The sequence below is a fragment of the Ochotona princeps genome, chromosome 2 (assembly GCF_030435755.1).
Source record: "Ochotona princeps isolate mOchPri1 chromosome 2, mOchPri1.hap1, whole genome shotgun sequence".
Classification (NCBI taxonomy): Eukaryota; Metazoa; Chordata; class Mammalia; order Lagomorpha; family Ochotonidae; genus Ochotona; species Ochotona princeps.
In genome coordinates this window covers 102,819,283-102,834,242 of record NC_080833.1, presented here as the reverse complement: position 1 = coordinate 102,834,242, position 14,960 = coordinate 102,819,283, and the positions used below count along the sequence as shown (strand labels likewise).

The following is a 14,960-nucleotide window of genomic DNA, read 5'->3' as shown; positions in this document are numbered from 1 at the left end:
GGCCTTGTAGCCATTTTAGGAGGAAACCAAAGGGGCACTAGCCCGGGGCGCTGCTTCAATTTCAATAACTTTATTGGTGGCCTTCCCCGCCGCAGATCGGCCATCGCGCCTGTGGCCTGGACAAGAGGGAGCGCATCTCCAGAGGTGACTGGGACGGGGGCGCCCCGGGGCAGGTGGCGCGGGTGGCGGGGGAGTTTCTCCACAGCGGTTTCCTGCGTCGAGGTCGCCAGAGGGGCCTGGGATTTGCGGGTCTCCCCGCAGGCCCCGAAGGAAAGGGTTTCGACTGGGCTTCTCCTGGGGCGGGGATTCCCTCGGCCGGGCCTCTGGGCGCAGGGGCGGAGCCGGGGGCGCCCCTGACGCAGCGTCTGGGGTGTTACCGCCCGGTGTGGTTCCCCGCGGCAGGTGGCCCCCGACTCGAGCTGCAGCCATGGGAAACACCACCAGCGACCGGGTGTCCGGGGAACGCCACGGCTCCAAGGCTGCGCGCGCGGAGGGCGCCGGCGGCCATGGCCCGGGCAAGGAGCACAAGATCATGGTGGGGAGCACAGATGACCCCAGCGTCTTCAGCCTGCCCGACTCCAAGGTAAGGGGTCCTCCACCCCCTGACGGTGGCGGTGCTGCAAGAGGTTTTGGGCTCCTCCTTTTCTTGGTTCTTTTCTCCTCGCGCTGAGCTCAGTGATGTGTTTTTTTGAGCTAAAAGAGATTTTCCGGGTCGAAGGTGTTGGATGATACCTCTTGTGGGGCTACCTCAAAGTAGGGCGGAGAGGCTAAGTTCTGGTTTTCCTGGTGCTGACCAATCTGTTAGCCACATTTTAGAGGATGAAGAGAACAACACCTGCCCCCTGTACACTGCAGCCCTCTCCTGGTCCCCCCACCGTGGCCGGGTGCCCTCTGCTAGTACTGATGAATTTGCATATTGTAAACCTGGGTGGGAACCTTGGAGAGGAGGTTGCCTGCCCAGCCTACTGTTCAGTGAATGGCTTTTTTTTCCCCCTGAACATTTCTGGTCATTTCAGTGTCATTTCTGCCTTTGTCGGAGCTCTACATTTGGGATTACCCTCCCTTTCGGTGAGGCCATGAGCAGCCCTTGCTTGTTTGGCCATCTCAGTCTGGTCTTCTACCAGTAAAGGGCATGCTTTGCTTGACAGCTCTGATTTCACCGTGTGCTGTTTAGTTGTACTGGCCAACGCTGGGCTGCTTGCTTCTCAAGGGGCAGCGCAAATGGCTCCCAGACTTCTCTACCGTCCAGCAGAACTTGGCAGTGTCCCCTGCGACTGAAAACGCCCACTCACAGCTGCCCCCAAAGCCCTTGCCATCCATTCCTAGGACTTCCGGGAAGACCAACTTGTGTTCACCCTACAGCATGGACAGATGGAGCTGCCAACCCTGCGATTTCCAGACTAATGTCTCTAATCACTCTTCGAGCTGTCAGCATTAAGTACATTGAATTCCTGACTAGAGTCAGGCTGACTAGAGGAAATAAATAGAGAAATGGGGAGCTGAAGAAGATTGGGTATGTTCGATGTTTCTTACATTTCCTCGCTTACTCCCCAACCAGGGTCTTGGGAAGGAAAGAGAATATTATTGACCATTTAGCTAGTACAGGAAATTGACATTTAAATTTTTATTTTTTGGATTCCAGTTGAGAACATAATCACAGAGAACCCAGGGAGATGAAAAGGAGTCTTTTTTGGGTGTTTCCCCCAGCCCTTTCTTCCCTCCCGTATGTCACAGCTTCTCCCCCATCGTTGGGATTGTCTAGGTTGGCCATCTGCGTGTGCTTCTTGAGGGCTTGCCCGGAGTGGTCCACCTCACTGTGTTTGTACCCTTTTTTTTGTCACTGATGACTCAGGATTCAAGTACGGTGTGTTTGTGAAGCTGTGACTGCAGCATTTGGTGTCCTCAATAAAAGCTGGGTTGTTGTGTCTGAATTGGGGCCTATTTTGGATCGTTTTTTCTTCCCACATTGCTGTCTTGCCATTTGTGAAATGGAAAAATCGGTTCATGCAATTCCTAAGGTTTCATCCAGCTCTGAAATTTGTAGTACTCACTCTCTACCCTCTTCTTTCCTCAACGTTGCTCTTCTATATTTCCGAATGATGGTCCTGGTTGTTGTTTGGCCTCGTTTCCCATCGGTTTTAATTATTTTGGAGTCAACGATCTTGCTGCCAGTCAGCTGCACCCATTCCAACTCCACAAAGGTCGAGTCCTAAGTGAAAGGGCTTTCCTCCAAATCTCGGTGTGTTGGTAGTCTGTAACTTTCAAACTCTTCACTGCAGATCTTGTCATGGAAGTAACTGGTAGAAACGTTGGTAAGGGAGCTAGAGTGCCTATTGTGCGTGTCAGCAGACAGCTCAGTGGCTCTCAGTCCTAGTTGTACCTAAGAACAGCCTGAGATGTATTTCAGTTGTGGAAAGTCTAAAACATTTGCCAAGTAACAAGAGCAGTATAAACTTCATGAACTTCAGCCATTTTAAACAATGACCAAATCGTGAGAGAACCTGTATCGTCGAAGTCCCCTGTCTCATTGCCAAATCATTTTGAAGGAAATTGCAGACATCATACCAAGTATCATGTTACTGCAATGCTTTATAATATACCTCTAAAGGTAACTTTTTTTTTCTCTTTCTTGTAGTCTCATTATTATTAGGGAGACTTTTTGGAAATAGATCACTAACTCCTGCATCTCCATCAGAACCTAAGAGTTCTTGGATCTGTTGATGAACAATTCCTGTTCATCTGAGGCAGCCAGGCAGGCAGCAGTGCAGTACTTTGAGAACATGGAAGAGCAAGATTTTCTCTTAAGCCAGATCTTCATATAATACAAAAACACTGTTAGTAGTCTTTCTTCGGTGGCTTTGGGGTATATGCTCTTACTGGTGTCTCATACCTGATTCTGAGGGATATCAGAAGACACTATGGGGTCAGGAGTTTAGGGCAGCATTTTAGATACCTCTTACGATGTCTGTATCACAAATTGGAGTGCCTGGGTTACCTGCTACTGTGCACTGTGAGACATGGCTCAAGTCCTTGGGTGCATGCCACCCTGTGGAAGACTGGGGTGAAGTTTCTGGCCCATCTCATTGCTCTGCGTCAGCCCTGGCTGTTGTGGACATTTAGGGAGTGAACCAGCAGACGGGAGATTTGTCTGTCTACCTTTCAGATAAACAATAAATTCTTTAAAAGATGATGGAAGGCAGATAATTTCAACCATTCTTTTTTGAAAAGAATGCTCAAATGGATAAGCTAGTCTTGCATTTTAACCTATTATATTTTTTTAAAAAAGATCATATTTATATATTTGAAAGGCTAAACAAGGAAGATTTCATAATCACTTCTCAAATATGAAGAAATCAGTAATCTGGCTTTTGAATTTTTGTCTCCCTTCTTTTTGTAACCTATTGGCCAAAATAGAGTGTATCAATTATGGATTTTGTTGGTGTCTTTATTACAGCTGAATGAAAAATTTATGGCTGATTTGATTATTTGTTATGGACCATACTTAGTTTTCATAGTTTTTTTTTCTCTGAAAAGGTATTCAGAGACCAATCATAAAATTGCCTGCCTGTGTGAGTTAAATGGGGAATAGCAAGTCAGGTTTGGTTTTGTTTCTCTTTTGCTTTGTTTTGCTTTAAGGGAACTCTTAGGGCTCTGGAAGCAAGAGGGATACATACCTTCTCAGAAATTGGTCTTTGAGGCTATTGGCAAACACACACAAGAATCGGGTGTGTGGTCTCAGGTGGGATGGATTCAGTTGGGATCCCCCCAGCTGAATTGCTGGACTCAGAACCCCAACCATGAAGAGAATTGCAGGTTCCATGGTCTGACCATGGAGTGCATATGTCAGAGCTGGGCCTCCTCAGTGGCTCAGACGGAGCAGCGGGCACCATATCCAGGTGCACCTGGAGGATATCAAAGTACGTTGGAGTTTGCAGAGGACACCTGGTACCACAACAGAGGACAGAACAAATCAATCAACTATCCCAGCCAAGGTTGGCAGTGAAAATCTGGGCAAACGGAGCCTCTAAGGTGGACTGTGTCAATCAGTGAATTCTGGAGAGATTTCATCGTGCTTGGAGTGGTGAGATTGGCAGCAATACAGAATTGTTGAAATATTGAAACCTCATGAGTAAGACCCTCGGAGCAGGACCTATATTGGGGCCCTGGGGTGGTGTAGGGTGGCTGCCCTTCATCTCAGGGTGCAGAGGCATTTGGAAGGTTGAGCGTCTCTTCTTGTCTCTCCCCTTCCCCCAGATACAGGAAGGAGAAAAAGAGAATGGAAATAGTGAACTCACCTACCTTCCTGTAACCCTTGACCCTAATCACCCTAATCAACTATGTAAAAATCATCAAAATTATGCTGTCTATATCAAAGGCTAATTTCTTTTTTTAAAATTATTAATTACTTTTAAGCACCTGGGCATATTTGATTCTATGTAAGTTATTTTCGTAGTTCATTCTAGATCTGATTTTAAAATTTGTCAGTTTCAAAGCTGATACGTTTAGTGTTCTATTAAGACTTTTTGGGTCACTATTTATTCCAGGGATGACCTGTCCTCCTTGTTGCAGCTCCCAGGGGAGAAAGAGTTTGTATCATGGCAGCAGGACCTGGAGGATTCTGGGAAGCCCGCTCAGCAAGCCCGGCCCACTGTGATCCGCTGGTCTGAGGGGGGCAAGGAGGTCTTCATCTCTGGGTCCTTCAACAATTGGAGTGCCAAGATTCCACTAATCAAGAGGTGAGCACAGTGTGTTGGTTGAGGATTCAGGGACCAGGGAGGGACCTGATTTCCCTTCTCAGAAGAGAGGGCAACCTGGAAACACTACTCTTCTCCACCTGCTAGGGACTCTAATCGAAAGCGTGCAAAAGCTTTCATCATTAACTCTATATATGGCATTGTGTTTTAACCTCATAGTAAGTGAGAGATACTTTACCGCAGAGAATATCACCGTTTAGAAAGACTATACAGGGCATGTGGATATCTTCTTTAACAACATGTGACGCAAGTGCTTTCTGTGCTTGTACAAAGTCTTTGTAACTGGCTAAGTCCTCCTGCTCTGACTTTCATACTAAAGCAAAACACATTGTAAAGTTCTGGGTGCTACAGTAATCTGTGAGTTGCAAAGCAATAATGATTTATTTAACTCGGGGGTCATTGTCCTTATTATTCTTGTCCAGATACTGGTTAAGAGCCCACTTTGTTGGGAGGGGTTGGCAAATACACGTCCCAGGTGATACAGAAATTGAGAATGAATCAGTAAAGGGTTTTTTTCTTTTTTCTTTTTATTTGCTTCTGGCAGATGCATGACTTAGAAATAAGGGAGGCTGTGGTGGTGATACTGTGATTGCTACTTGGTTTTACATTCTGTCTTCTGAAAGGAATTGGCCTGTGTGCCTCTGCTTTCTTCCATAGCCATAATGACTTTGTTGCCATCCTGGACCTCCCCGAGGGAGAGCACCAGTACAAGTTCTTTGTGGATGGACAGTGGGTTCATGACCCATCGGAGGTAAGTTCTTTACCTTGGGAGTGGCTCTCCCATTCCATTACTGCTGTCTGGGTGGATGATGGGCAACAGCTCTCCGCACTACAGCCTCTCTTGGTAAAGATGACTGTGTGAATATGGTCATCTACAACCTTTTTTTTTTTTTTTATTACAGGAGGAAGGGAAAATTGGTGGAAGAGATAGATTTGAGAAAGGGAATGATATATATATATGTCAATATATATACTCTTTTTTTTTTGTCTGTACATTTCAGCCTGTGGTTACCAGTCAGCTTGGCACAATTAACAATCTGATCCATGTCAAGAAGTCTGATTTTGAAGTGTTTGATGCCTTAAAGCTAGATTCTATGGAAAGTTCTGAAACATCTTGTCGAGGTAATTTTGTGCTGTATGTTTGTTCTTCCTGGGTCTTCTTATAATTCATGTCCCTTCCCAATGTGATTTTTTTTTATGTTGTTCCATTTTTCCACTTCAGGAATCTTCTGAGCTGTGGGTATATATGGGAGGCATACCCTGTATCTATAAATATCTATAAATCTATATATATCTATAGGTGCAGATACATGCTTATACACACACACGTATATCTCCTACAAATATATACTGGGTGTATATATAAATACATATTCTATCTATATATTTTTAGATCCCCTTTGTGGCAGCAAACATGCCTGTCTAGGGTGCTCTTTAGGGTCTACAGCAAGACATTTGTCTTGCCCTGTAACCCCCTCACAACTGTAATGTGAGGCTTGTGATCCAGTGTTAGTCTGGGTTACAGCTGTTGCATTCTGTTTTGCACTTTATTGTGACCCACTAATGGACTGCAGCCTGTAGTTCTGCTTGCTCCAAGAGGAGCTGTGTCCCTGCTGCCCTGTTAGACTGCCTTGGTGTTGTCCCAGTTTGAGAGCTCACTTGTCAGTTCTGCAGTGTGAGGAAGCCCTACAAGTTTGGTGCTCCTTTGCGGGGAAAGGAGCTCCCGCAACTTGTAACCACACTTTGAGTTGAAAAAAAGTCCCCCCTTGGTAGAAGAAATGATCTATGTGCTTCTTGTTTCCTGTGTGATTTTTTTTTCTGAGGTCTTTGTCTCTCCTTATATTTGCTATAGTACTGAAAGAGTATTGTTGTTTAAAATGTGTGTATTTGGAGACTGGTACAGTGGCTCAGTGGGGTAAATTTTCACCTTGCATACGCCGGGATCCCATACAGATGCTGGTTCATGTCCTGGCTGCTCCACTTCCCATCCAGCTCTCTGCTTGTGGCCTGGAAAAGCAGTAGAAGACAGTCCAAAGCCTTTGGACCCACATGGGAGACCCAGAAGAAGCTCCTGGCTCCTGGCTTTGGATTGGCTTAGCTCTGGCTATTGGGGAGTGAACCAGCAGACAGAAGATCTTTCTTTCTCTCCTTGTCTCTGTATACCCACCTTTCCAATAAAAATAAATCAGTCTTAGCACACACACACAAGATGTATCTATTTGACACATTTGGTTAACTTCCCAAATGGACTCAATGGCCAAGGTTGGGCCAGGCTGTAGCTGGAATGCAGAACTCCATCCAGATTTCCCATGTGGGCAGCAGGAGTCCAAGAACTTGGTCATTTTCTGCTACTTTCCCAGGGAACTAGATCAGAAGCAGAGCTGTGGACCTCTCAGACTGATGCCCATGCACTGCAGATAGCAACCTAATGTGCTAGACCTTAATGCTGCCCCCACTACCCACCCAAAAGAGAGTTTTGCTAACTGTGTTCTTAGTTGCTGTTCTGTTGCTTTACACTAAGGTTCCAACTGCCCAAAGAACAATGTACTGTATTCCCAGTGAGCACACTTCCTCTGGTGAGTTCAAAGCCTGCCTCTGCCACTGACTTGTCTTGTCATTGACAAGTCACTTAATTACCTTTTTGGTTTCAGGTGGTAGACTGCCATTGCTTCTCAGCCATCACAGAACCTGATGTGGTAGAACATGTCAGTGTCTCGGGTGATAAAGGTGGCACATGCAATGTCTAAAAGAGTAGTCCATAGTATAATCATTACTTACCGGTTATCAGAACTATTGCTATCATGTAAGCTCAGGAAGTTAAGCTGGACATTCCTTTTGTTAGGAGAACGATTGAAAAAGATGTGAAAATACTGAATTAGATTTACCAGACTGCCTGGACTGCGTTTCTCCTTAGATGATTTTGGCAAAGCAAGCAATGAAAAATAGACAGTAATTACACGGAGAGAGGGCTATGCTACTGTTGCTATTTCTTTTCTCTTTCACCCAGTGTTCTGATCCACCAAGATAAGTCTTGAATGGCATTTATTGGGAATATGCAGGTAATGGTTTTCATGTGCACTCATGTACCACCTGACCTGTAATGTGACTTTGGGTTGAATCACTTAACCAATTTTAATTTTGCTTTGCTGATGGAAAGGAAATTTTAAAAAAAAAGAAAGAAAGAAAGAAAGGAAAGGAAAGGAAAAAAATGCTTGCCGGTACTTCCCGAGGATGTTCTGTAGATCTGACAAAATAACTGAAAGTACTTTGGAAAGCTTTAAATTCTGTGTATTTTTAAGATATTACCTAATATCGTAGTGTTATTACCTCTTTTAACCCCCTTTGCTTCATATGAATTTAACTTTTGAGTACTTGAAATCAGCTAGTTGTTCAACTCTTTTTCACGGGGGACTATGAAAACATACATTTTAAAAAATAAAAGCAGATATAATGCTTTTCATTTTTGTATATTTCCTTTGGCCCCCGCCTGCTCACATTTTTGTTTTCATTTGAGGTAAATTAGAGTATGTCAAAAAGAGCATGAAAAAATGGAATGAAGAGATAAGTTTATTTTTGATACAAAAAGAAAATGAAATCATGTATAGTTTTTTTCATTGAATATGTTTTCTATGAACTCTTAAAAGTTCCAGGAATTTATTTTATTTATTGGGGCAGCAAAGAGAGGCCCAAATAGAAAGACAGGAGATACCCCAGATCTAGTTCACTCTTCAACTGCTTGCCTGTGCTGGGACTGGCTAGGCCAAAGGCAGGAGCCATCAGTTCAGTCCGGGGGTCCTGAGTTTGCAGGAACCCAACTGGTGGAGCCATCACTGTGGCCTTCCTGAGATGCATTAACAAGAAGCTGGAATCAGGGGGCCAGCATTGAGAAAGAAAGCCAGGCACTCTGCTAGGAGATGCTGCACCAGCAATGCCCTAACTAGTGTGCCTGGCACCTATCCCCTTTGTCAACTTTTGAAAAATTATTCAGGGGAGTGGCTTTAAAATACTTTGGCACCAAAATAAATTTGCAATTCTCCATCAAAGTTTTTGAAGTACTCCCCTGTGAAATGTGAAATTTAGTTATATTTTTGTAGTTTCACACAGTCTTGCTAAAATCACCACTAATTCCAGAGCATTTTTATCACCCAGAAAGGAAAGCTTTTACCCATTAGCAGTCACTTACCTTCCCCACCTTTCCTCAACTCGGGGTAGCTGCAAATCTACATTCTATCTTTATGAATTTGTTTGTTTTGGATATCTCATGCAAATGGAATTATACGATATGGGGTATTTTATTTGAAAGAAAGAGAGATCTTCTATCTCCAAATCATTCTTTTCTCCAAATGGCCACAATAGCCAGTGCTGGCCTGGCCAAAGCTGGGAGCCTAGAACTCCATCCAGGTCTCCCGCATGGGTAGCCTGGGCCATCCACCATTGCCTTCCCAGGCACATGGGCAGGGATTTGGGTCAGAAGTAGAGCAACTCAAACTAGTCCTCTGATGTTTGTGCAAGCAGCAGCTTAGCTCACTGTAGCACAACACTGGCCCAATATGTGATCTTCTGTCTCTGGAATTTTTCGCTTAGCATGATGCTTACAGCATTTACCCATGTTGTAATCTCTATCAATATTTTTACTCCTATTTCTAGTGAATCAAATACTGTTCCATGATCATGCCATTTTGATTATCCATTCATTTAGTTGATAGATATATGGATTGTTTTGCTTTTGGCCTACATAGATGATGCTGTTATAAACATTTGTATACATTTTTTGTGTGTAACATGTTTTTTATTTATTTTTCTTGGGTATGTATTAGGGATGATTGATGAGTCATGTAATAACTTTATATTTCGCTTTTTGAGCAGCTGTCAGACTGTTTAATAAAGTGACTGTACTATTTGCATCCCCATTAGCAATGGGAAAAGTGTGAAGGCTGTTATTTTTCTGTATCTTTGTCAACATTTGGGATTTTTTTCGTCATAACTATCCTTGTGAATATGAAATGGTATCTGACAGTGTTGATTTACATGTCCCTAATGACTGCTCTATATGTTTGGTCTTTATGCTGAGATCATTGTAGCATCAGTAGCATTATTTACTAAGAGATTTATTTTTTTTATTTGGAAGGCTGAGTTACAGAAAGAGAGAGGGTGAGACAGAGAGAGAGAGAGAGAGAGACACCTTCCATCTGCTGATTCACTCCCCAAATGACCTCAACAGCTAGGTGGCATTGTGTGAAGCCAGGAAGCAGCAACTTCTTCTGGGTCTCTTCCAAAGGTTCAGGGGCCCCTCAGGCAGTCTTCTGTTGTTTTCCCAGACACTTTAGTAGGGGACTGGACCGAAAGTGGAGTAGCCAGGAACTCCACCCGGCACCCAATAGGGATAACGCCATTGCAGGAAGTGGCTTTACCTGCTGCCACTGCAGTACTGGCCCCAGCACTGGTCATCTTAATGAGTTTACAACTTTATTTTCTGTTGTTGGGTGGGGAAGAGAAGAGATCTAATGTATTTGAAAATTTATAAGGTTTTTCACGGTCATTGTCCCATTTGATTTTGGGAAAAACATTGTCAAATGGGGAAAGCTTTTTATTTATTTATTAAAAATTTTTATGGCTGAGGAAACTGACCGTAATGAAGGGGTTTGTTGAAGGTCCTACACCTGAACCTAGGTCCTTGGCTCCTCATCTTTTTCTGTTGCCTGAATCCTGTTGTTATGCTGAGGAACTTCATGCTTTATGTCCAGGGTGATCCAAACTTTTCCTTTGGCTGTCTTACACTGTGCAGACTCGACAGAGCAAACCTATGGTCCATGATCATGCCCAGATTTTTTTTACTATTAGTTCTCACGCATTGATAACTTTTTCCCTGTGTTGTTAACAAATTCTGCATCTGCCTCTCCTATTTCTGTAAATGTGTTGCAGATCTTTCCAGCTCACCCCCAGGGCCTTATGGTCAAGAAATGTATGTGTTTAGATCCGAAGAGAGGTTCAAATCCCCACCCATACTTCCTCCTCACCTTCTGCAAGTTATTCTTAACAAGGACACTAATATTTCCGTGAGTATCCTGAGAACATTGCTGGAGCATGTGGAGGTCCCTAGGACTATTAGGGCCAAAAAGTTATTAATCCTAGAAGTTGGAATTATTATTGAGGCTATGAATCACAGACATCCACAAAACCTAGCTTTGTAGGCCGAGTTAGGACCTTCTCAGGTCCTGGTGTGAAAGTTCATGGTTGTTTTCTGGTCCTGATAAAAATTAGGACCAGAGTTACATGTTGCTAGGATTTTGGAATGAACAAGATTAAAAGTACTCAAAAAAAATGATTTTTGCAAGTAATTTGCGTCATTGTTAAGTCTGCTTAATTTTCCATAGATTATTCTGCTTGTCATCACAAATTTGGCTTGTGTGTTGTGAACAAGATTTTTATCTTAGCTCCATTAAGGAAGGTTAGCAGATGTTGAGGTCTGGGATTTCTGCGCTAGACTGGGAATTGTCCTTAATGACAATGATTTGTGATACATTCTGGGATGGGTGCATTATTTAAAGGAGATAGTGTGTTTTCTAGTTTAGAGTTCTCAACAGTCTTAAGGAATAACATGAGGAATGGGGGAGTAAGTTTGGTTTGTCTGTACACTTAATTTCATGTAGTGATTTTTTTCTCTCTTAGTGTGACCCAGCCTTACTCCCTGAGCCCAACCACGTTATGCTGAACCATCTCTATGCATTGTCCATTAAGGTAGGTAGTGGCCCTGGCTCTTGGCACAGCTGCTGGACATGAGAGGGCACGGGCAATGCATCCTCTCCATCTGACTACCTGCTCTGATGCTCCATTTAAGTCAAAGCTGGTGGTAGTGACCAAATTATAAAACTTCTTTTATTTTTCTTTCTTTTCTCTTTTGTTCTTTCTCTCACTCTTTTTCTTTTTTATTCTTTCTTTCTTTCTTCTTTCGATTGCTTGTTTTTTAAATCTTAGTCTTTTGATCTATGTCCTGGCTGCCTGAATTACCCTGTGACTGAATGGACTTTTTGCTTCCCTGTTTTGAGTGGCTAGAACCTTTATATCACCTCTTTAGTACAATTTCAGCTCATACAATAGAATTTCATTTGCAGAAAATCAAGTTGAGCTTCCAGTTTGAAGAAGCTTGCATGTGCCCAGGCTTCCTGTCATCTCTCTCCCCAAGTACTTACATCTCTCCTAGACATTGGAAATGTGACCGGATTTGTCCCTTCTGGCTCTAGAGTGCAGCTTGATTTCTGTGCTGTTTGTGAGCCTGGGTTGAAAGTGGTCTTCCCTTTAGACTGGCTCTGTGATCTTAGGGTTAGGCTGGGGAAGTTCGTGATGATGAAGATTCACCAGGCTCCATCCCTAGGGGTGCTGAATAAGTGTCCCCAGTCAATTGTAAGCTGCTTACATGGCTTAAGATGTGCAGATGTGCAGCTGGATTAGGAGACACATCTATACAGCTGACTTTAACAGATTATGTAGCAATGCATGCAAAAAAAGATTTATTTATTTATTTTTTATTACAAAGTCAGATATACTGAGAGGAGGAGAGAGAGAGAGGAAGTGGAGCCGCCGGGATTAGAACCAGCAGCCATATGGGATCAAGGCAAGGACCTTAGCCACTAGGCCACGCTGCCAAGCCCAAGATTTATTTATTTCTATTGGAAAGGCAGATATACAGAGAGGAGGAGAGACAGAGAAGATCTTCCATCCACTGATTAACTTCCCAAGTGGCCACAATGACCAGAGCTGAGCTGAGCTGAGCTGATCTGAAGCTAAGAGCCAGGAACCTCCTCCAGGTCCCCCACATGGGCGCAAGGTCCCAAGGTCCCGGCCGATAAAGAGGACTTTTTGTGTTCATCATTGACAGGAAATACATATGGGGCTTGGGAATGGCTTTTCGGAAGGATCATTTTCTTTTCTTTGAATTGAAGACTTCTTTCTAGAAATGGATGCCAGTCTATTTCATCCTTTCTTTGTTAGTTTTATGACCAGTGTTAGACTTTGAAGTAAGGAAGGGAGTGAAATAGGAGAGTAGTATTTCTGTGTGTGTCAGGTGTCTGTATTCATGAGGGCAGCCTGAATGGCAGATGGTTCCTTTCATGCATTGAAACAAAAGACTCAGAGATACTAAAATAGTTTACCGAAGGTTACACTGCAAATACAATTATAATAGGAGTCAGTGAGGTTCAAGCTAGTTGGACCCCAGACAAACCTCCTCCAGTTATAGTGGAAGTGAGTGACTTTGAAGCACTTGTGTCTGGGAAGAGCTTCCTACTGTCCAGCTCATTATTTAGCTGCATATGGTTTTCTCTTGCAGGACAGCGTCATGGTTCTTAGTGCAACCCATCGGTACAAGAAGAAGTATGTTACCACTCTGCTGTACAAGCCCATCTGAAAGCTGCCCTTTCTGCCTCTGAAGATTCAGGAAAAGTGTCCTTGCATTTCCAGACTATACCAGTCTCCTGCGAGGCTGGGAGGCTGATTTGCTTTGAGGCTGATGTGTGTGTTTCGGAGCCTCTGAGTAGGATGCTCTGCTTTGGCATTTGATTGCAGATGAGAGCTTTATGAGTTCATGGAATTTATTTTAAGGAAAAAAAAAATTCTGTACATGTAAGAGGAAGGTCACTGGAAGCCTGCTAGCTCCAGCCAGATGTCTTCCCTGCCTGTAGGTATTCAACCAGACCTGCCTGGGGGCGCTGAAGGAATAACTGCACTGGAAGCTTTTTTGTTTTTTGTGGGTTTTTTTTTCCCCAATAATGAGAGACCTTAGGATCCTTCTGGGTGGAGATTCTGTCACCACTGCCTTGGCTCTCCAAGGAATGGACTTGTGCTCACCTGCTGCCCTACTTACAGCTGCCTCTCGTGGGGTGGCTTTGCTTGCATGGGTTCTCTGTACTCCCAGAGTATGTGGCACAATTGGTGTTTTCTCTGTGTTTCCACATGCCCCACCAGAACCCTTCTTCTCTCTTATCCCACAATTTGTGAGTCTTTTTCAGCCACCACACCTGACCCTTATCTGATACACAGCTTGTTGGGTAAGTTATGTGGCCTGTGTGCCACGCCATCCCCAGGACTGCCTGAAGATCTCCACATTAGTCCAGCACAAGCCACTTCGTTCCACTGAAGGCAGACTATAGAAGACCTGCTTTTTGTTTTGGTGTAGGGCCACAGCCTCAGCCGTAATGATGCCTGCCCATAGGTTTTCTCACTTGGCCTGGCCCTGCTCTCAGCTTTTTTCCCCAGAGCAGACATTTGTTAAGGTATCAGTGGAACCAGGAGACACTTCCATGTCTTTCATCCTTGAAAGATTGTTTTATGTGCCTGCATTTTTTTTTTTTTAGTAAAAATGCTTTTTTCCTTGATCTTAAGAAGAATTTAATATCATTGATCTTAAGAAATTGGAGAACTTCAGGCCCTGGATGAAATGTGCTTCAGATTTTCTTCTCTACTCTGGAGAGGTCTGCAGTCTTGCATTAAAGTCATCAAGCCCCGTGCACATCGATACACTCAGTGTTGCTCTAGATGCAAATCTATTGGATGCCCCCAAGGGTTCCTTCAACTTAAAGATCTGTTAGGCCAAGAAGCAAGAAAGCAACCTTGGCATCCCCAGCCATGAAAAGTATTGCTGTTTGTGTTCAGTGTTAAGATCATTTGTTCTTCTGCCTCTCCTTTTTAAGAAATGCTTGGCAGTGAAGTGAGTCATTAATCTTCATTATGGATTGAAAAGTGGCTGTCCATTCCACTCTTGAGGCTCAAAGATAAAACTTTTTTTTTCCAAGTACCTGTGACTCTTCGATTTTACAGATAAATGCAAGACAAGCATTCAACACAGAAGGAGGCCAAACTGTTGATGATCAAGAGACTCCTTGACTGCTAAGATGAGCCCAGCCACACTGAGAGGGCCCATACAGGTCAGTTTAGCTACCTCCCGTTTCTCCTGTGCAATGCTGACAGCACAGTATGGAGACCTCTTAGATCCCAGTTGTGAGGTGGTGGGTTTGCTGAGAATGCAAATTCTTGGGGTACATTGGTGTCTAACTGCTGAGGGTAGGCACTGCATTAGCCATCCAAGGCCACTTCTGGCAAAAGGCCTTTGTGGAGAACCCTGTATGGTTGAAACAACTTGGATTGGGTACGCCACTTTAAAACCCAGGCCAAATCCTATTCTAACCAACTCTCAGGTTCTGAATAGTCTTC

The 14,960-nt window shown here is 43.8% G+C and overlaps 1 protein-coding gene across 1 annotated transcript; it reads left to right on the top strand.

The window, feature by feature from the left end:
* The first annotated feature begins 7 nt into the window (after nucleotides 1–7).
* Nucleotides 8–14,273, top strand: PRKAB2 (protein kinase AMP-activated non-catalytic subunit beta 2). The gene is made up of 8 exons (XM_058660143.1): nucleotides 8–144; nucleotides 403–583; nucleotides 4,570–4,736; nucleotides 5,412–5,505; nucleotides 5,756–5,876; nucleotides 10,677–10,810; nucleotides 11,424–11,492; nucleotides 13,081–14,273. The coding sequence occupies exons 2-8, from the start codon at nucleotides 428–430 to the stop codon at nucleotides 13,156–13,158; spliced, it is 819 nt and encodes a 272-aa protein (XP_058516126.1). The 5' UTR covers nucleotides 8–144; nucleotides 403–427; the 3' UTR covers nucleotides 13,159–14,273.
* Nucleotides 14,274–14,960: the final 687 nt, after the last annotated feature.